General features: G+C 37.3%; 2 protein-coding genes across 2 annotated transcripts; both read left to right on the forward strand.

Annotated features, from left to right (window-relative positions):
* Positions 1-6,668: 6,668 nt before the first annotated feature.
* On the forward strand, positions 6,669-12,831 carry LOC133996218 (oocyte zinc finger protein XlCOF7.1-like). The gene is made up of 2 exons (XM_062435798.1): positions 6,669-6,963; positions 10,661-12,831. The coding sequence occupies exons 1-2, from the start codon at positions 6,771-6,773 to the stop codon at positions 12,190-12,192; spliced, it is 1,725 nt and encodes a 574-aa protein (XP_062291782.1). The 5' UTR covers positions 6,669-6,770; the 3' UTR covers positions 12,193-12,831.
* Positions 12,832-17,163: 4,332 nt separating this feature from the next.
* LOC133996239 (gastrula zinc finger protein XlCGF8.2DB-like) lies at positions 17,164-18,641 on the forward strand. The gene has a single exon (XM_062435825.1). It carries the CDS (start codon positions 17,405-17,407, stop codon positions 18,455-18,457), a length of 1,053 nt encoding a protein of 350 aa, XP_062291809.1. The 5' UTR covers positions 17,164-17,404; the 3' UTR covers positions 18,458-18,641.
* Positions 18,642-21,125: the final 2,484 nt, after the last annotated feature.

Here is a 21,125-nt window from a genome sequence, read left to right on the forward strand (position 1 = left end):
CATTTATTTTCTTGACAATCTGTGTAATTGTGAAAGGTTGTAACTTTAGTTTCCACCATTGAACCAGTTTCTGTACATTTTGCTCTAATAACTTTAATTTTGAAGGTTTACAGATGCCTCACTTCCTGTCACCGCGTGGGCCTCTCTCTGCTGTGTTGGAAACGTAAACGTTGGATGTGACGTCACCAGTGTGCTTTACAGACTTAATATTCATCATAATAATAATAATAATAATAATCAATGGTTAAAGAACATACATTAAACAATAAGTATTCATTTTTATTCATTTATACTTTATAGAGATAAAAAGACAACTTTTCATTTCACAACTGAAAGCTCCAGAACAGTTACTAAATGGACTTTGTGCTGAGATTTTTAATTTTTTAAATTTTTTTCTTTGTTTACTTATTCTTGTATGCATTTTATGTTTTCTTTTGTTATCAGACATAATCGATATTTTACATACATGTTTAAAGACCTTTTTAATATATTAACACAATAAACCATAAATAATAAAACAAATAAAATCCATGATAAACAGCTAAAAACTTTCATACAAAAATTAAACTATATTCATATTCAGTGTTGAACGTTTGTGTGTGAATGTTTTAAAGCCACAAAACGAATCTGAAGTTTAGGAAGACAGATTAATTTGTTGTCCAATGAAGAAAAGTCCATTAAAGAAAATAAAAACAAATGAAGGTTTATGATGAGTCCCAGCAAACAAACATCATCATCTTCTCAGACTGTGGAGGAAGAAGTGTGAACACTTTGAGCCCCGAGGACATCGACACACCTGACCAGACTGACCTCGCCTCCAACCCCGACCCCACCAGCAGTACTTCTCCTGGTTACACTGAAAGACAGACGAGATACAGTTAAAGTGATGTAGTATGCAGTATTACAGTAAAAGTACTGCAGTATTATGAGCGATGTAGTATGCAGTATTACAGTTAAAGTACTGCAGTATTATGAGCGATGTAGTATGCAGTATTACAGTAAAAGTACTGCAGTATTATAGTGATGTAGTATGCAGTATTACAGTTAAAGTACTGCAGTATTATGAGCGATGTAGTATGCAGTATTACAGTAAAAGTACTGCAGTATTATAGTGATGTAGTATGCAGTATTACAGTTAAAGAACTGCAGTATTATGAGTGATGTAGTATGCAGTATTACAGTAAAAGTACTGCAGTATTATGAGCGATGTAGTATGCAGTATTACAGTTAAAGTACTGCAGTATTATGAGCGATGTAGTATGCAGTATTACAGTAAAAGTACTGCAGTATTATAGTGATGTAGTATGCAGTATTACAGTTAAAGAACTGCAGTATTATGAGCGATGTAGTATGCAGTATTACAGTAAAAGTACTGCAGTATTATAGTGATGTAGTATGCAGTATTACAGTAAAAGTACTGCAGTATTATGAGCGATGTAGTATGCAGTATTACAGTAAAAGTACTGCAGTATTATGAGTGATGTAGTATGCAGTATTACAGTAAAAGTACTGCAGTATTATAGTGATGTAGTATGCAGTATTACAGTAAAAGTACTGCAGTATTATGAGTGATGTAGTATGCAGTATTACAGTAAAAGTACTGCAGTATTATAGTGATGTAGTATGCAGTATTACAGTAAAAGTACTGCAGTATTATGAGCGATGTGGTATGCAGTATTACAGTAAAAGTACTGCAGTATTATGAGCGATGTGGTATGCAGTATTACAGTAAAAGTACTGCAGTATTATGAGTGATGTAGTATGCAGTATTACAGTAAAAGTACTGCAGTATTATAGTGATGTAGTATGCAGTATTACAGTTAAAGTACTGCAGTATTATGAGCGATGTAGTATGCAGTATTACAGTAAAAGTACTGCAGTATTATGAGCGATGTAGTATGCAGTATTACAGTAAAAGTACTGCAGTATTATGAGCGATGTAGTATGCAGTATTACAGTAAAAGTACTGCAGTATTATGAGTGATGTAGTATGCAGTATTACAGTAAAAGTACTGCAGTATTATGAGCGATGTAGTATGCAGTATTACAGTAAAGTACTGCAGTATTATAGTGATGTAGTATGCAGTATTACAGTAAAAGTACTGCAGTATTATGAGTGATGTAGTATGCAGTATTACAGTAAAAGTACTGCAGTATTATAGTGATGTAGTATGCAGTATTACAGTAAAAGTACTGCAGTATTATAGTGATGTAGTATGCAGTATTACAGTAAAAGTACTGCAGTATTATGAGTGATGTAGTATGCAGTATTACAGTAAAAGTACTGCAGTATTATAGTGATGTAGTATGCAGTATTACAGTAAAAGTACTGCAGTATTATGAGTGATGTAGTATGCAGTATTACAGTAAAAGTACTGCAGTATTATGAGTGATGTAGTATGCAGTATTACAGTAAAAGTACTGCAGTATTATAGTGATGTAGTATGCAGTATTACAGTAAAAGTACTGCAGTATTATGAGTGATGTAGTATGCAGTATTACAGTAAAAGTACTGCAGTATTATAGTGATGTAGTATGCAGTATTACAGTAAAGTACTGCAGTATTATAGTGATGTAGTATGCAGTATTACAGTAAAGTACTGCAGTATTATAGTGATGTAGTATGCAGTATTACAGTAAAAGTACTGCAGTATTATAGTGATGTAGTATGCAGTATTACAGTAAAAGTACTGCAGTATTATGAGCGATGTAGTATGCAGTATTACAGTAAAAGTACTGCAGTATTATAGTGATGTAGTATGCAGTATTACAGTAAAGTACTGCAGTATTATAGTGATGTAGTATGCAGTATTACAGTAAAAGTACTGCAGTATTATGAGTGATGTAGTATGCAGTATTACAGTAAAAGTACTGCAGTATTATGAGTGATGTAGTATGCAGTATTACAGTAAAAGTACTGCAGTATTATGAGTGATGTAGTATGCAGTATTACAGTAAAGTACTGCAGTATTATAGTGATGTAGTATGCAGTATTACAGTAAAGTACTGCAGTATTATAGTGATGTAGTATGCAGTATTACAGTAAAAGTACTGCAGTATTATAGTGATGTAGTATGCAGTATTACAGTAAAAGTACTGCAGTATTATGAGCGATGTAGTATGCAGTATTACAGTAAAAGTACTGCAGTATTATAGTGATGTAGTATGCAGTATTACAGTAAAGTACTGCAGTATTATAGTGATGTAGTATGCAGTATTACAGTAAAAGTACTGCAGTATTATAGTGATGTAGTATGCAGTATTACAGTAAAAGTACTGCAGTATTATAGTGATGTAGTATGCAGTATTACAGTAAAGTAGTGGTTTGGTCCTCTGACTGATATATTATTATTATGACATCATTAGATTATTAATAGTGAAGCATCAGTGTTAGAGCAGCATGTTAGTGTTGTAGCTGCTGGAGGTGGAGCTAGTTTACACTACTTTATATACAGTTAGCTAGTTTAGTCCAGTGGTTCCCAACCTAGGGGTGGGGCCCCTCCAAAGGGTCAGCAGATAAATGTGAGGGGTGGTGAGATGATTAATGGGAGAGGAAAGAAGAACAAACTAAGTTCTAATACACAAATGTGTTTTTCATTTTTTGGACTTTTTCTCTAATCTTTGATTTTTGCTGAAATATTGGATCATTTGAACATTTATTGAAATGAAAGCATGTGAGAAGTTTAGAGGGAAAAATCACTATTTGGTGGAGCTGTTAACAGTACTCATTTCTGATGAAAACTAGTTGACAAAACATCAGATTTTTATGGGGTTACTAACTCAGTCTTGTCACAGACTGAATCATTACTGCACAAACCACTCAACATTTAAAGGTATCATCATATAATTCGTGCTTTGAGGTTTGCAGATGCTTGTTTTTACCAGGACGGTGACTCTGCGTCTCTTCAGACGTCGACAGATTCCAGGAAGTCGTCGGAAGCCATCGTTCTTCTGAGAGGAGACGACATTCATCTCTGATTTCACTGCAGCTTCAACCTGACGACACATCAACATGTCAATAAAAAAGTAATGCATACCCTGCTTTATCGTCACATATAAAATCAGGGAGGCCAAAATGTCCCAAATGAACATCATACTGCATTGAAGAAGGCTTTAAACTAGCGATTGAGACCATAAACACATTTTGAAAACGTTTACTGAGGTTAGAAATCAAGTGAGAAGTTGGTGAATTCTCCATTGACTTGTATAGAGACGGAAGTCCTTTTGACACCAAAACGGTCGCCCCCTGGTGGCCTTTTGATAGAATGCAGTTTAAGTTACTTCCGCGTTGGCCTCATTTCAGAGGACCGGAACTCCCTGCCTGGTATGAACAGGAGGAATAATTACAGAGAGGAAAACCTCTTTACTGTTCATATGGACACCTGACTGCTGGAAACACTGGGAAGCTGTCCTCTCTATCTCTATCTAACACCTGGATGATTTATCACAAGTTTGAAGCCAATCATGATCCAGAATAACACGTCATGAAAACCATATCAGGGACAAATTATTATTCCAAGCAAAGTGTTTTTATATATCTTAAACATATCTTTCCATGTGCAGCTGTCCTACCTGCAGTGGAGGTGTTGGCAGACTGCAGTCGACTGTTTGCAGACAGACGCAGAAGATCAGCAGCAGAAAGACTGAACACAGCTTCATCTGTCAATCAACTATCAATCAACTGACAATGAAAAGGACTCTGTTCATCCACCACGCTCTCTCTCTTCTTCTTCTTCTTCTTCTTCTTCTTCTGTGGGAATAAAAGCAGTCGGCAGCTGAGGGACAAAACATGATAATCCTCTTAGTCTGGTTTAGGAGTCACATGACATAGTGATGACATGATAAAACACAGACGCACTCTATCTATCTATCTATCTATCTATCTATCTATCTATCTATCTATCTATCTATCTATCTATCTATCTATCTATCTATCTATCTATCTATCTATCTATCTATCTATCTATCTATCTATCTATCTATCTATCTATCCATCTATCTATCCATCTATCTATCCATCTATCTATCCATCTATCTATCTATCTATCTATCTATCTATCTATCTATCTATCTATCATTTTTGGATCCAAACCAGCAATGTACTGATCTGAATGGGATGAAAGACAGTAAAGGTTTCCAGTCTTAATTGACAATGAAAGCACAGATGTGACTGATGAGGAGAAAGCAGAGAAGCTTTAAAGTTCATAACTCTAATAATATCAGAGAATGAAGGAAGCTACAATAACTGAGAATAAGGGACTGTAATAAATATACCATTCACAGAGGCAGGATTGAATTGTCCTCTCAGGGAAACCAAGCTGTCATCACTAGGAAAACATTGCTAAGACTATGTTACATCATGAAAAATCCTCTTAGTGAATCATCCGAGGACATTTTTACTGGAATTACATAATAAGGTTCGGGAGAAGGGAAAAATGACCACAAGTCTGAGAAGACGCTGCTGTAGCTCCGATATGCAAGCTAGGAGCAGAGTTATAGGCCTATTGCTTTAAAATATGCAAAATAACGGAGAGACTGATAACTGAAAGATAAACACATTATAGGTCTGAGACAAGATACGGAAGGAAGGATTATTAAGAGGGAACAGTATTAAAAAACCTTTTACATAGGATTAATAATCTGTATTAAAATATGTAGCATTTTAATCTTCAGAAAATATATCTTTCTTCCTCATTCCTTCCTTCCTTCTTTCCTCCCTTCCTTCCTTCCTTCCTTCCTCCCTTCCTTCCTTCCTTCCTTCCTTCCTTCCTTCCTTCCTTCCTTCCTTCCTTCCTTCCTTCCTTCCTTCCTTCCTCCTGTCCTTCCTTGACCTGAGGGAGGAAGAAGGAAGGAAGGGAGGAAGAAGGAAGGAAAGGAGGGAGGGAGGAAGGAAGGAAGGAAGGACGGAGGAAAGAAGGAAGGAAGGAAGGTAGGAGGGAGGGAGGAAGAGGGAAGAAGGGAGGGAGGAAGGAAAGAAGGAAGGAAGGGAGGTAGGTAGGGGGAGGAAAGAAAGAGAGAAGGAGGGAGGGAGGAAGGGAGGAAGGAAAGAAGGAGGGAGGGAGGGAGAAAGGAAAAGAGGAAGGGAGGATGGAAGGACAGAAGGAAGGACAGAAGGAAGGAAAGAAGGAAAAGTCAAAACAGACGGGGTCAATTTGACCCGGGAGGACGACACGAAGGTTAATAGTACATGAATGTTAATGGATAGATGGAGAGTCGGCGGCTAGCTCGGCGGCTAGCTCGGCGGCTAGCTCGGCGGATAGCTCGGCGGCTAGCTCGGCGGCTAGCTCGGCGGCTAGCTCGGCTAACTGGCTAACTGTAGACTGTAGTAGTAGTGGGTGCTGAATGTATTTATACCTACAGCAGCATGGCGGGTTTATGCTAAGCCTAGCTCCACAATTCAAATCTAAATGGTTGAAATGCTTTTTAACCTTTTTTAGAAATACATTTATGACCTATTTAATGTGTTTAGAAGAAAATGTCTGAATTCACTATACACGGTCTTTAAAAGAACTGGGGCTGATGGCAAGAGTGTGAAAGCTGGGATGTGGTAGGAGAAGATTAATACCACCAGATGGCGGTAGTGCGACATAGTGGACCGAAGAAGAAGAAGAAGAAGAAGAAGAAGGAAGAAGAAGAAGAAGAAGAAGTCATGAACCCAGGAAGAAGAATCCGCACGGAAGAATTTTCATTGTTTAACAATTTCTTAATAGCTTTTAAAGCCTTGGAAGTTAACCCAGCCTGCTAGGTTTAGGGTTAGCTTCGTGTTAAAAATGTCTAAAGTCCAAATGCTGAGAGCGTCGGTGAATCAGAGACTAACTGCGGCTGCTGAAGAGATATTTGTGCTGTTTGAAAGAACGATAGCAGAGTACGAGGAGGAACTTTCTCGATCTAAAGAGGAGAACGAGCGACAACGCAAACTACTGGACGCTGTTTTCAAGCCTCAACTTCATCTACACAGAGCAGGTTTGTTCTCTTTACATCTTATTACATCTTATCTTCATCTACACAGAGCAGGTTTGTTCATGACACATTTATTACAATATTATAATCAGTTTGAGGTCATTTATCAATCAATAAACACAGCAGCAAATACCTTACTGCAGTAAAATCATCGTGTTTCATATAGAATATATATAGCTGACTGTGTGACGTAGTGTCTATTTCCCGCCAGATGTCGCTGCAGCCGTTAGATCAGATTCATTCAAATGTAAACAAATACTTCACTGCAGTATTATAGTGATGTAGTATGCAGTATTACAGTAAAAGTACTGCAGTATTATGAGTGATGTAGTATGCAGTATTACAGTAAAAGTACTGCAGTATTATAGTGATGTAGTATGCAGTATTACAGTAAAAGTACTGCAGTATTATGAGTGATGTAGTATGCAGTATTACAGTAAAAGTACTGCAGTATTATAGTGATGTAGTATGCAGTATTACAGTAAAAGTACTGCAGTATTATAGTGATGTAGTATGCAGTATTACAGTAAAAGTACTGCAGTATTATAGTGATGTAGTATGCAGTATTACAGTAAAAGTACTGCAGTATTATGAGTGATGTAGTATGCAGTATTACAGTAAAAGTACTGCAGTATTATAGTGATGTAGTATGCAGTATTACAGTAAAAGTACTGCAGTATTATAGTGATGTAGTATGCAGTATTACAGTAAAAGTACTGCAGTATTATAGTGATGTAGTATGCAGTATTACAGTAAAAGTACTGCAGTATTATAGTGATGTAGTATGCAGTATTACAGTAAAAGTACTGCAGTATTATAGTGATGTAGTATGCAGTATTACAGTAAAAGTACTGCAGTATTATGAGTGATGTAGTATGCAGTATTACAGTAAAAGTACTGCAGTATTATGAGCGATGTAGTATGCAGTATTACAGTAAAAGTACTGCAGTATTATGAGCGATGTAGTATGCAGTATTACAGTAAAAGTACTGCAGTATTATGAGCGATGTAGTATGCAGTATTACAGTAAAAGTACTGCAGTATTATGAGCGATGTAGTATGCAGTATTTCAGTAAAAGTACTGCAGTATTATGAGCGATGTAGTATGCAGTATTACAGTAAAAGTACTGCAGTATTATGAGAGATGTAGTATGCAGTATTACAGTAAAAGTACTGCAGTATTATAGTGATGTAGTATGCAGTATTACAGTAAAAGTACTGCAGTATTATGAGTGATGTAGTATGCAGTATTACAGTAAAAGTACTGCAGTATTATAGTGATGTAGTATGCAGTATTACAGTAAAAGTACTGCAGTATTATAGTGATGTAGTATGCAGTATTACAGTAAAAGTACTGCAGTATTATAGTGATGTAGTATGCAGTATTACAGTAAAAGTACTGCAGTATTATGAGTGATGTAGTATGCAGTATTACAGTAAAAGTACTGCAGTATTATAGTGATGTAGTATGCAGTATTACAGTAAAAGTACTGCAGTATTATGAGTGATGTAGTATGCAGTATTACAGTAAAAGTACTGCAGTATTATGAGTGATGTAGTATGCAGTATTACAGTAAAAGTACTGCAGTATTATAGTGATGTAGTATGCAGTATTACAGTAAAAGTACTGCAGTATTATAGTGATGTAGTATGCAGTATTACAGTAAAAGTACTGCAGTATTATAGTGATGTAGTATGCAGTATTACAGTAAAAGTACTGCAGTATTATAGTGATGTAGTATGCAGTATTACAGTAAAAGTACTGCAGTATTATAGTGATGTAGTATGCAGTATTACAGTAAAAGTACTGCAGTATTATAGTGATGTAGTATGCAGTATTACAGTAAAAGTACTGCAGTATTATGAGTGATGTAGTATGCAGTATTACAGTAAAAGTACTGCAGTATTATAGTGATGTAGTATGCAGTATTACAGTAAAAGTACTGCAGTATTATAGTGATGTAGTATGCAGTATTACAGTAAAAGTACTGCAGTATTATAGTGATGTAGTATGCAGTATTACAGTAAAAGTACTGCAGTATTATAGTGATGTAGTATGCAGTATTACAGTAAAAGTACTGCAGTATTATGAGTGATGTAGTATGCAGTATTACAGTAAAGTACTGCAGTATTATAGTGATGTAGTATGCAGTATTACAGTAAAAGTACTGCAGTATTATGAGTGATGTAGTATGCAGTATTACAGTAAAAGTACTGCAGTATTATAGTGATGTAGTATGCAGTATTACAGTAAAAGTACTGCAGTATTATAGTGATGTAGTATGCAGTATTACAGTAAAAGTACTGCAGTATTATGAGTGATGTAGTATGCAGTATTACAGTAAAAGTACTGCAGTATTATAGTGATGTAGTATGCAGTATTACAGTAAAAGTACTGCAGTATTATAGTGATGTAGTATGCAGTATTACAGTAAAAGTACTGCAGTATTATAGTGATGTAGTATGCAGTATTACAGTAAAAGTACTGCAGTATTATAGTGATGTAGTATGCAGTATTACAGTAAAAGTACTGCAGTATTATGAGTGATGTAGTATGCAGTATTACAGTAAAAGTACTGCAGTATTATAGTGATGTAGTATGCAGTATTACAGTAAAAGTACTGCAGTATTATAGTGATGTAGTATGCAGTATTACAGTAAAAGTACTGCAGTATTATAGTGATGTAGTATGCAGTATTACAGTAAAAGTACTGCAGTATTATAGTGATGTAGTATGCAGTATTACAGTAAAAGTACTGCAGTATTATAGTGATGTAGTATGCAGTATTACAGTAAAAGTACTGCAGTATTATGAGTGATGTAGTATGCAGTATTACAGTAAAAGTACTGCAGTATTATGAGCGATGTAGTATGCAGTATTACAGTAAAAGTACTGCAGTATTATGAGCGATGTAGTATGCAGTATTACAGTAAAAGTACTGCAGTATTATGAGCGATGTAGTATGCAGTATTACAGTAAAAGTACTGCAGTATTATGAGCGATGTAGTATGCAGTATTTCAGTAAAAGTACTGCAGTATTATGAGCGATGTAGTATGCAGTATTACAGTAAAAGTACTGCAGTATTATGAGAGATGTAGTATGCAGTATTACAGTAAAAGTACTGCAGTATTATGAGCGATGTAGTATGCAGTATTACAGTAAAAGTACTGCAGTATTATGAGAGATGTAGTATGCAGTATTACAGTAAAAGTACTGCAGTATTATGAGAGATGTAGTATGCAGTATTACAGTAAAAGTAACATTTTTTAGGCGGTTATTTATTCCAAACATCTGGATTTGATCCTTAAACAATCTCTACTTTTGTTATTCATCAGTCTGACTGAATCTTAATTTAATCTCATTGGTTTTAGAGTTAGTTCTCAAATTAATGAAGACTTTTAAAAGTTCTGCAGCTTTGTTTTGTCCCTCAGGATTTATTTTACTGGCTTCATTGCCACTGGAAATCTATGGACCGTTTCAGTTTGATCTACTGTGTAGGACTAGATATTATCGTTTAGTGGGACACTTGAGGCTGCCAGAACTCTCTGTGATGGTCAACTGAGTGATGGCGTCCTCTGGGTTGTTAACCCTCCTTCTTCAATGTTTCAGAGACGAAGAGTCAAGCTACTGTAAATTCACCTGAATAAACTTCTTTGTGTTTCTGTATTAATATCTGATTTGTGTCTTGTTTCCTGCAGATGTTCAGCAGCCGTTTGAGAATAAAGAAGAGGTTCCAGGCTCCAGTGTGGACCAGGAGGACCCAGATCCTTCACACATTAAAAAGGAACAGAAGGAGCTCTGGACCAGTCAGGAGGGAGAGCAGCTTCCAGGGCTGGAGGAGGTTGATATCACCAAGTTTACATCCACTCCTGTTCCTGTGAAGAGTGAAGATGACAAACAGAAACCTCAGTCCTCACAGCTTCATCAAACACTAACTGAGGAGATGGAAACAGAAGCTGATGGAGAGGACTGTGGAGGATCAGAACCAGACAGGAACTCACATCCAGATACACATTTACTACCTGATACTGATGACAGTGATGGTGATTGGACAGAGACCGGAGAACTTCAATCAGATTTAAACTCTCTGAAAAATACCGAAGTCCTTGTAAGTGACATGAAGTGTAATACTGGTTCTGTCATCTGCTCTCAGTGTGATGCTAAATTTGCAAGCAAAGAAACTTTGCAGAGACATTTGACATTGGATCATTGTTCAGGAACCAACCTCTTTAGTTGCCAGTTATGTGATAAAACATTTTCACATAGGACTTATCTGAAAAGCCACATGAGCCTCCACAAAGGGGTGAAACGATTCATTTGCCGTGTTTGTAAAGAAGGATTCGCCTGGCGTTCACAACTCAAGACGCACAAGTGTGTTGATAAAACCTCACAGCCGAATGGTGAAGAATCAGAAGCAGCCAGGAACTCAGTCTGTGTAAAGGAGGTGAGATGTGGAGAGGCCAAAGTTTCAGTTAGTTCCTTTTCCTGCTCTGAATGTAAAGAATCATTCGAAGACATTTATTCTCTGGAGAAACACCTGAGAGATCATAAAAGGAAGAAACCATTTAGTTGCCCATTTTGTGTTAAATCATTTGAAAACATGTCAAATCAGAAATCACACATAGCAATGCACACAGGGGAGAAACCATTGAGTTGTCAACATTGTGACAAAAGGTTCACCTGGTCTTCAGAGCTCAAAGTACACAGATGTGTTCATCCAAGGTCCTCACAGCTCCATCAAAGCCAAACTGAGGAGGACAGAGAGGCGGAGCTTCAGGAGCCGAAGGAGGCTGATAGCAGCAGGTTCATGTTCATTTCTGATGCTGTGAAGAGTGAAAATGATGAAAGTAAACCTCAGTCCTCACAGCTTCATCAAAGTCAAACTGAACAGATGGAAACAGAAGCTGGTGGAGAGGACTGTGGAGGATCAGAACCTGATCCAGACAGATATTTACAGCCAATTTCTGATGATGAGGCTTCTGAGTTTGAAAGGAGTGGTGATGATGAGACGGAGGACTCCAGTCTAAGTCTCCATATGCAGTCTCATTCTGTAAAGGAACCTCTTCAGTGCCCTCTGTGCCCCAGGATGTTTCAGGACCAGCGAGGTATAACAAATCACTTGATCATTCATGCAGGAGGGAAAAGACCTTTCCCCTGTCAGTTCTGTGAAACACTTTTGGCATCAAAGAAGTCCTGGCTTAAACATGTGAAAAGTCACTTTTGGCCTTAACTAGGTGGAAAGAATCACAATGAGTGGAAAACATCAGGGCCACTTCAGGAAATGCATAAAAAGTCTTGAATATGAATGATGACGCTTCATGGACTCCACTGTTAATCATTGTGTGTATCTGACATGTTCGTCCGTACATGAAACTCTGTCTTTGACAAGTTATTAACGTTTTATGTTGTTTTATTGTTTTTAAGGACTCTAAAAGGGTTAGGTTAAACGTTAAATCCCATGAGTAGATAAGACACTGATTTTGTTTATTGAAGCAAAGTTTGAATGATGTGTTAATGCTTCGTGCTGTGACACCTCAGCAGTTAGAAACTCTAACTCCTTCATTTGGAGAGTTATTTTTGTATTATTTGTCTAACTATAACTTCAGGTTGGACATTTATTTCTGATGTTTGGAGATTTTTTTCCCAAGATAAGCTGAATGCTTGGTTTCTCTATTCTTGTAAACGTTACAGCAACAGTTGCTGATGTTTGTTGTTGTTGAGTTGATTAAAAATGACTTGATTTTACTTGTTTGTCTTGATCTACTTTTGGAGTCGGTTGGAAAGTGAAGAAAAGCTTCACGAGGCAGTTTTATCCAGTCAGATCACCTTTCCTGTCAGTTGTTGATGATGATGATGATGATGATGATGATGATGAGGCTCATTCAAAAAGACGTCAGCACAACGTTTCTCTCAATAAATGAAAACGACACAAATAATATAATCAACCGACTTTCAGAAGACTTTCATTAATGTTTGTTTCCAGCACTGACACCACTGAGGACGTGAACACATCTCAGATTTATTCTACAGTGTTTCTAACTTATGTGACATCACTTCCTTTTTGGAGCTGAACAATGAAATTTAAATGAACAGAAATGTAATGTGATGTACCTTGGCTTTTAGTGTGTTCCCAATGACACCAGATATTAACGCATGGTTGGGTGCGTTTACATGATTGGAAAGTGTCTTAAACCAGCAGTCAGGTGTCCATTTAAACAGTAAAGAGGTTTTTCTTGCTGTAATCTTTCCTCCTGTTCATACTGACTATTAAAAGACAGGTGTGTCTGAGGCAGGTATCTGATGAAGTTTGGGCAGACCGATTTAATTTGATTTAAATTTGATATTCATGTTATTCAAGCCATTGCATAATAACCTCTATGTCCTATATGTATATACCTATATGTCTATTTACTGTGATACATTAGTGCAATTTCAACTTTATGTTTAGCATCTTTCATATAATGCTTCCCTGATATCGATAGGTAGTTTGTTAAATAGTTTTTGGGGCGTTAATAACAAAGGTTGCATCCATGATTTTCTTTCTGCTGTTGCTGAAATCCTCCAATAAACCAGCAACAGATTGTGTTTATACTGTGTGTGTATAAGAAGAATGAAAATAGTAGAGAATGTATAAAAAAAAAAGAATGGGATGAGACTAAAAATATAAAACGGTTAATAAATAAATAAGTTAAAAAAAGACAAAAAAAAGAAAAAGAAAGAAAGAAGAAAAATAAATAAATAAAACAATAAAATAAATAAGTTAATAAATAAATACGTTTGAACACATAAAATAATAAATAAAGAAAAAAAAAGAAAGATGAAGAAAAAAATAAAAACAATAATAATAATAAAATAAATAAGTTAATAAATAAAAACGTTTAAACACATAAAATTGTAAATAATTAAATAAAGAATAATAAAGAAAAGAAGAAAAATAAATACAATAATAAAATAAAATAAATAAAGAAATGATAATACAAAAAATGTATCGGTTTTATTTTGAAACACGTTCCCGGAAGTGACCGTTGCCATGGTATACTATTGACGGTTGTCGCCGTTAACGGAGTAAAAAGCTTCAGCTGGATCAAATAACGGCAGAAACACCGTCTGAGTTGATCTCAGTAAACCGAGCAGAGATGGACCGACACCGTAAAGCTCCAGCTGTGTCTTTAAAGCCAGAAATAAAGCTGAGAGGAGCAGGTTGGTTTCCTGTTTACTGCTGTGGGCTAATGTTGCTAAGCTAACGCTGGCTGGCTGCGCTCTGCTGGACTTTAAACACATTTATTATTTATTTATTATTATTTATTTTACTTTCTATCGTCTTTATTAAGATCTCTGAAGCTTCAACACGTCCGCTGTCACATTGAGGGAGTCACGTGTGCTCTATATTTAGATGTAAACAGACTTAAACAACTCTTAAAAACTGTAAATAATAATAAAATAATAAAATAAAATAAAAATACATCAGCTGACTGTCACATCAGAGCTGCGGCCTGGTTAGCAGTCAGCAGCCTGACTCTGTTGTCATCATGCAGCTGACTCACCTTTAAACCCCCCCACCCCCCCCCCCCCCCATCTGTGCGTGTCACTATGGTAACAGAGGCGTGTCACCATGGTAACAGAGGCGTGTCACCATGGTAACCCGGTGCAGCAGCTTCTTCAGTGATCCAGATAAGAGATAAGAGAAGATCAGATGTGCAGTATAACAGCAGCAAAGTGGACATTAAATAATAGAAGAGCATCAATGAGGAAGTAATAAAGAACAATAAATAAGTACGTAAAACAATAACAATAATAGTAGAAATATATAATAATAATAATAATAATAATAATAATAATAATAATTGTGACATTATTTACATAGAGCTTCTTGTTTGTTTGCACGTTTTTAAGACCAGTGAACATAAAAAACACCAAACAGAAAGAGAACATAAAAGCAGCAACCAGCCAGGTTAATTAAAAGTCAAAGGTTCTACTAAAAAGAAATGTTTTAAGCCCTTTAAAAACAAACAAATGCATTCTTCATCACTTTCTTAAAGCGTCCAGCTGACTGGCAAACTACTAAAATCAAGAGCATTTATTTCTTTTAATATCTCCAAGACCTGAAAGATGGGCCAGAAACATACTGCAGTATTTTATATCTAAAAAGCAGTTACAATATTCTTTCCAAAGATGTCTCTCTGTCTTTATATATATATATAAATATAAATATTGAAATTATACATTATAAAATAAACTTGAGCTGCGTTTCATGGAGTGAACTTTTAGTTTGGCTGATTTTATTTGTAGAGTTTGGCACAGAAATTATTTATTTCGGTCGATTTCTTAAAGGTATCGAGTACCGATACCTAGTTGCTAAGGTGATTTGTGGAGTTTAAAACAGCTTGAAAGTTTGGAATAAGATATTGTGTAAGATCTATGGATGAAGCTTATTGGGTCTGCTGGTCCTTTAGAGGGTTCTTATGTTCCTTAATATGGTGCCTAAAGTAACTGAGATCTTCTCACTCTAGTATTTCTGTTGGAAGTTCAGTCGTTGGTTCCTGAAGTCTGATGAGTTTCCTGTTTCCTGCAGACGTCCATCAGCTGTTGGAGGGTAAAGAAGAGGGTCCTCCTGAGCAGCAGGAGTGGAGCCAGGAGGACCCACACATTAAAAAGGAACATGAGGAACTCTGGACCAGTCAGGAGGGAGAGCAGCTTCAAGGGCTGGAGGACGCTGATATCAACAAGTTCACATTCACTCCTGTTCCTGTGAAGAATGAAGATGATGAAGATTCAGGTAGGAACAGTATGAGTGTTTCATATTTTTGGAGAAGTAAGAAGTTTGAAGAAGTTTCCCCCTGCAAAGACAAAATTGCATTTCAAATTGGTGGTGGGGTCTTGGTGTTAATTAAAGAGACTCTTAGGATCTTTAAGTAGGTTCTAGTGGATCATTAAGGAGGTTTTCAGGTTCTTGTAGGTGATTCTAGTTCTCTTGTAGGAGATTTTGGTGTAATGTGAGAGACCGCCATCAAAACCAAATGAATATGGATGTCTCCATTTCCTACTGCCATGCAAAAATGAAGCCAAATTTATCTGTTACTTGTATGACATCATTAGCAACCAGAGTCTGTGCAGTCTATTTTTTTTGTTTGGCCCATCCTCTAACATGAAGGGTGTGGGATTAGTGACCTTTACTGCAATCAGCCACCAGGGGGAGCTGTCATGTCGTCCATCTACAGTCTACCATCAAAAAAGACCGTCACATACTGATCACTTGTGCTTCTTTCTGTGTGTTTCTTGAAGATGTTCAGCAGCTGTTGGAGAATAAAGAAAAGGTTTCCCCTGAGCAGCAGGAGTGGAGCTCCAGTCTGGACCAGGAGGACCCAGAGCCTCCACACATTAAAGAAGAACAGGAGGAACTCTGGACCAGTCCGTCACAGTCAGTCTGGAACGTAACTCCAAATAGACATTTACAGCCAGATACTGACAATCAGGTTTCAGACTCTTCTGACTTTAAGACTGAAGTCAGCAATGATGATTGGACAGAGATAAGTGAACCTCAGTCAGTTTTAAACTCGCTGAAAATTATTGAAGTCCCTGTTCGGGATAGGAGATGTAATACTGGGAAGAAAACATACAGCTGCACTGTGTGTGGGAAAATATTTGGCCGCAGCCCACATCTGAAGATACACCTTAGGACTCACACAGGAGAGAAACCATTTAGTTGCTCGTTTTGTGGTAAAAGTTTTACACAAAAGGTAAATCTGACATACCACATGTCGGTCCACACGGGGGAGAAACGGTTCAGCTGCCGTTTTTGTCATGAAAGATTCACATGGTATACTCAGCTCAAAAGCCACCAGTGTGTTTGTGAGCCGTCACAGCTTCATCAGAGTCAGACTGAGACTGACAACAAAGACGCAGAGACCGGCGAGAAATCATTCAGCTGCTCTGAGTGTGGGAAAAAATTTGGTCGCAAGGATAACCTGAACATTCACATGAGGATCCACACAGGAGAGAGACCCTTCAGTTGCACCGTTTGTGGAAAAAGTTTTAAACATGGAGGACATCTGACACAACACATGTCAGTCCACACAAAGGAGAACCGATTCAGCTGCAACGTTTGTGACAAGAGATTCACCTGGCTTTATCAGCTCAAAAGACACAACTGCAGTGGTGAGTCCTCAGAGCCTCGTGAGGTGTGGACCAGTCAGGAGGAAGAGCAGCTTCAAGGCCTGGAGGAGGAGGCGGATATCCCCAAGTCCCCATTCACTCCTGAACTTGTGAAGAGTGAAGATGATGAAGAGAAACCTCAGTCCGCACAGCTTCATCAAAGACTAACTGAGGAGAACAGATACTTTGTGGAAGGACAGGACCATGGAGGATCAGAACCAGTCAGGTACTCGCATCCAGATAGACATTTACATCCACAAAATGATGTCAAGGCTTCAGACTTTCTGGCGATGGAAGCTGGTGATGGGGATTGGAATGAGACCAGAGATCCTCAGTCAGGTTCTATGAAAGTCACTAAAGCTGATAGAGGATTTAATACTGGCAAGAAATCATTTAACTGCTCTGAGTGTGGTAAAATATTTGGCCGCAAGGAACATTTGCAGACTCATGTCAGAATTCATACAGGAGAGAGACCCTTCAGCTGTTCTGACTGCGGTAAAACATTCGGCTGCAAGAGGTCACTGCTGGGCCACATGGCGAGTCATACGGGAGAGAAACCATTTAGCTGCTCTCAGTGTGGGAAAAGATTTGGTCGCATGGTAAATCTAAAGACGCATGAAAGACTTCACACAGGAGAGCGACCGTTCAGCTGTCCATTTTGTGGTAAAGGTTTTACACAGAAGGTACACATGACACAACACATGGCCGTCCACACAGGAGAGAAACAGTTCAGTTGCAGCATTTGTGACAAAAAGTTCACTTGGCTCTCGGGGTTCAGGAGACACAAGTGTGGCGGTGAGCAGTCGGAGCTCGATGAATCTGAGGACCATTCGGAGTTGGAACCAGGAGAGAAACCATTTCGCTGCCGTGAGTGTGGTAACAGATTTAATCACAAGCACAATCTGAAGGCTCACATGAGAATCCACACAGGAGAGAAACCCTTCAGTTGCTCGGTTTGTGGTAAAGGTTTTATTACGAGTGGAGCTCTGAAGAAACACCTGAGAACTCATTCGGGAGAGAAACCGTTCAGCTGCCCAGTTTGTGGTATAAGATTTACACAAGGAGGGAACTTGAAGCGACACATGGCACAGCACACGGGAGAAACACGAGAGAAACCGTTCAGCTGCTCAGTTTGTGGTAAAAGCTTTACACAAGTGTCAAATATGAAGCGACACATGACACAACACACTGAGGCTGAAAGGAGTCTGCTGCAGGAAGAAGAAAGTGAAGCTGTGATGAGTTCGGACATGACAGAGTATCAGCAGGAAGACCCCAATAGTCTGCTGATGACTGAAGGACTTCAACTTCACACAATTTCTGACTTCAAACCACTTGACATCTAAATATTGTATATTGTATCAGCTTTACTGCATTTTAATTTCTTTCATATATTTCAGTCCCGAAAGTGGACAAATGTACTACATGGTTCTTCTGATGTGAACAGCCTCGAGGCCTTAAAGCTGAAAATGACTTTTGATCGATCATCAGCATGTCCAACACTTTAGGTCATGACTAGAGCTGGATATCGTTTAAAAACTGACGATACCAGTGTCAATCCAAGTAAGTGATACTGATACCAACTGAGTACTTCATCAGATTCCCATTAACACATTTAGGTCTCTGTCTTTTATCCGGTGTAACAGGCGTGTAGTGGAGACACACTTTAGAGCGTTTAGTTGGCATCTTAGCTGATGAACTGCTAAACATGCTAAACTCAAATTCCCCATGACTTCACCACCACAGACGGGTTGTAGCTGCTGTGGCAGTGGACCAATCACATGATGCATTAAACCGAAGAACGCTTGCGTTGACTGGCTGTGCTTAAGTCCATATAGAGTCATATTTTCTAGCTGTGGGTGCAAGAAGGATTGATTGCTGGTATCGTTTCATGGTAGACGTTTCGATACTACTTGGTATGGTTTTATTTCGGTCAATACCATAAAAGTGTTGAGTGCTGATACCCAGCCGTAGTCATGACAGGATTCAAACTAACAAATCCCATCGACTGTTCGCATTTCTGCACATCTGACCAATCACAGCATTTAGATTGTCTGTTTAATTTAAGTTTTTTTCTACTCTGCTACGAGACATTAAAGACCTGTAAGAACCTGTAAGGTCTTGGTTGCAGGTTCTGCCTGGTTTTCCACAACAGAATGTTTTGAATATATGTCATTAAAAGACAACACTACTTGGAAAATAAGGAAACATATCATCAAGCATCTGACACTAAATATTATATATTAAGACTTTATTTAAGTTTTATTGTATTCAAGATGATGAAGGAACATGTCACACAGTTCAGTGGTGTGGCTCATTGATGTATTTTTAATAGTTTTTTGACAACAACAGAGGTCTACAGCACATTATACGTATAACTTATTATTGGATCATTCACTGTAGGTTTGACTCGACTCATGAAAAAGAGAAATGAATAATGTCAGCAGAGTTATACTTACCATGAATGTCCCTTTGTCCAAATATTAATTTATGTACACCAAAACTGAAGAACTGTGAATTCAGTATTTAAATATTTATTTCAGATGTTAAGCTTTGTTAAGTTTGAAAAGTCTGTCTGAAAAGTCTCACTTGTGGATTATTTTCTGACATTTTTGGTCTTAATAAAGTTTCCAGTGTTTTAATTGTGCAGCTGCATCCTGCACAGTTAAACATGCTGTCAAAAAAACAAGAACTTTGACTTTCAAAGTTAATTGTTTTTAAATTTAAATGAAATGTTAACTTTATCTTTTAAAGAGAAAAAGGCTGTATTTTGTTATTTATAATCTGAATGTCAAGTGGTTCAATCTACATCTATCTATATTTGTGTAATGAAACAGAACCACGTGAACATGAATGAACATCCTGATGGTGGAGGACCAATGAAATACAGTTTTATGCATTAAAATTGGTTGTGAAACCATTTTTTCTGGATGTTTTGGGGGGAAACCAGCTGAATAAACCAGTTTGGATTCAGCTACAGTCGAAGAAGTTATTGTTTCATATGTTCGTGTTTTTCATTATTGTTTTAATTGAAAGCTTTTTGGTCATTGAAGCTACATCGTGAACTTTATCGACTTACTCCAGTTGTCAGTAATATATTACGATAAATGATGATGATATATCCTGTTTGTGTGAACCCAGATAACCGCATCCAGTCTTTGTGCTAATACATCCTGGATACTGAAACTGTTATCATCTCTAATATCTGACTCTGGAGAATTTACCTAAAATATCAGAGTATGATGCCTTCTAAAATGTGTTTGCATTCTTCTCAAATATTTAAAATATTTAAAATAATCAATCCTCAAATGATTAAAAAGTACATAAGTATTATGAGCTTGATGTGGTTCACAGTAATGTCTTATAAGAGCACTTGTAATACATCCATAAGTAGAACAAAAAGACAACTGACAGAGATCTGCTGCCACCTGCTGGTTTAGTTTTATTCTGACCCAAAAATCAGTATTTGGTGGAGCTGTTAACAACTCATAGACATCTGAAATGTGAGCCGACTACACACTGCTGTCTGGTTTCATCTTTAACAATGTGTTGTATTTATAGAGCTTGTTATATTATCCATTGTGTCAAATCTGCATCTGAAAAGTAACTAAAGCTGTTAAATAAATGTAGTGGAGTAGAAAGTACAATATTTCCCTCTGAGATGTAGAAAGTAGCATCACATGGAAATACTACAGTATAGTACCTCAAACTGTACTACAGTAAAGTACCAGTACCTAAAACTGTACTACAGTAAAGTACAAGTACCTCAAACTGTACTACAGTATAGTACAAGTACCTCAAACTGTACTACAGTAAAGTACAAGTACCTCAAACTGTACTACAGTAAAGTACAAGTACCTCAAACTGTACTACAGTATAGTACAAGTACCTCAAACTGTACTACAGTAAAGTACCAGTACCTAAAACTGTACTACAGTAAAGTACAAGTACCTCAAACTGTACTACAGTATAGTACAAGTACCTCAAACTGTACTACAGTAAAGTACAAGTACC

This window comes from Scomber scombrus, chromosome 16 (assembly GCF_963691925.1).
Source record: "Scomber scombrus chromosome 16, fScoSco1.1, whole genome shotgun sequence".
Taxonomy (NCBI): domain Eukaryota; kingdom Metazoa; phylum Chordata; class Actinopteri; order Scombriformes; family Scombridae; genus Scomber; species Scomber scombrus.

Bases quoted from the DNA above. Each gene is read 5' to 3' on its own strand.
- LOC133996218 (XM_062435798.1), top strand. From the start codon at position 6,771: ATGTCTAAAGTCCAAATGCTGAGAGCGTCGGTGAATCAGAGACTAACT. The intron at 6,964-10,660 runs GTTTGTTCTCTT...TGTTTCCTGCAG, and splicing joins ACTTCATCTACACAGAGCAG to ATGTTCAGCAGCCGTTTGAG.
- LOC133996239 (XM_062435825.1), top strand. From the start codon at position 17,405: ATGGAAGCTGGTGATGGGGATTGGAATGAGACCAGAGATCCTCAGTCA.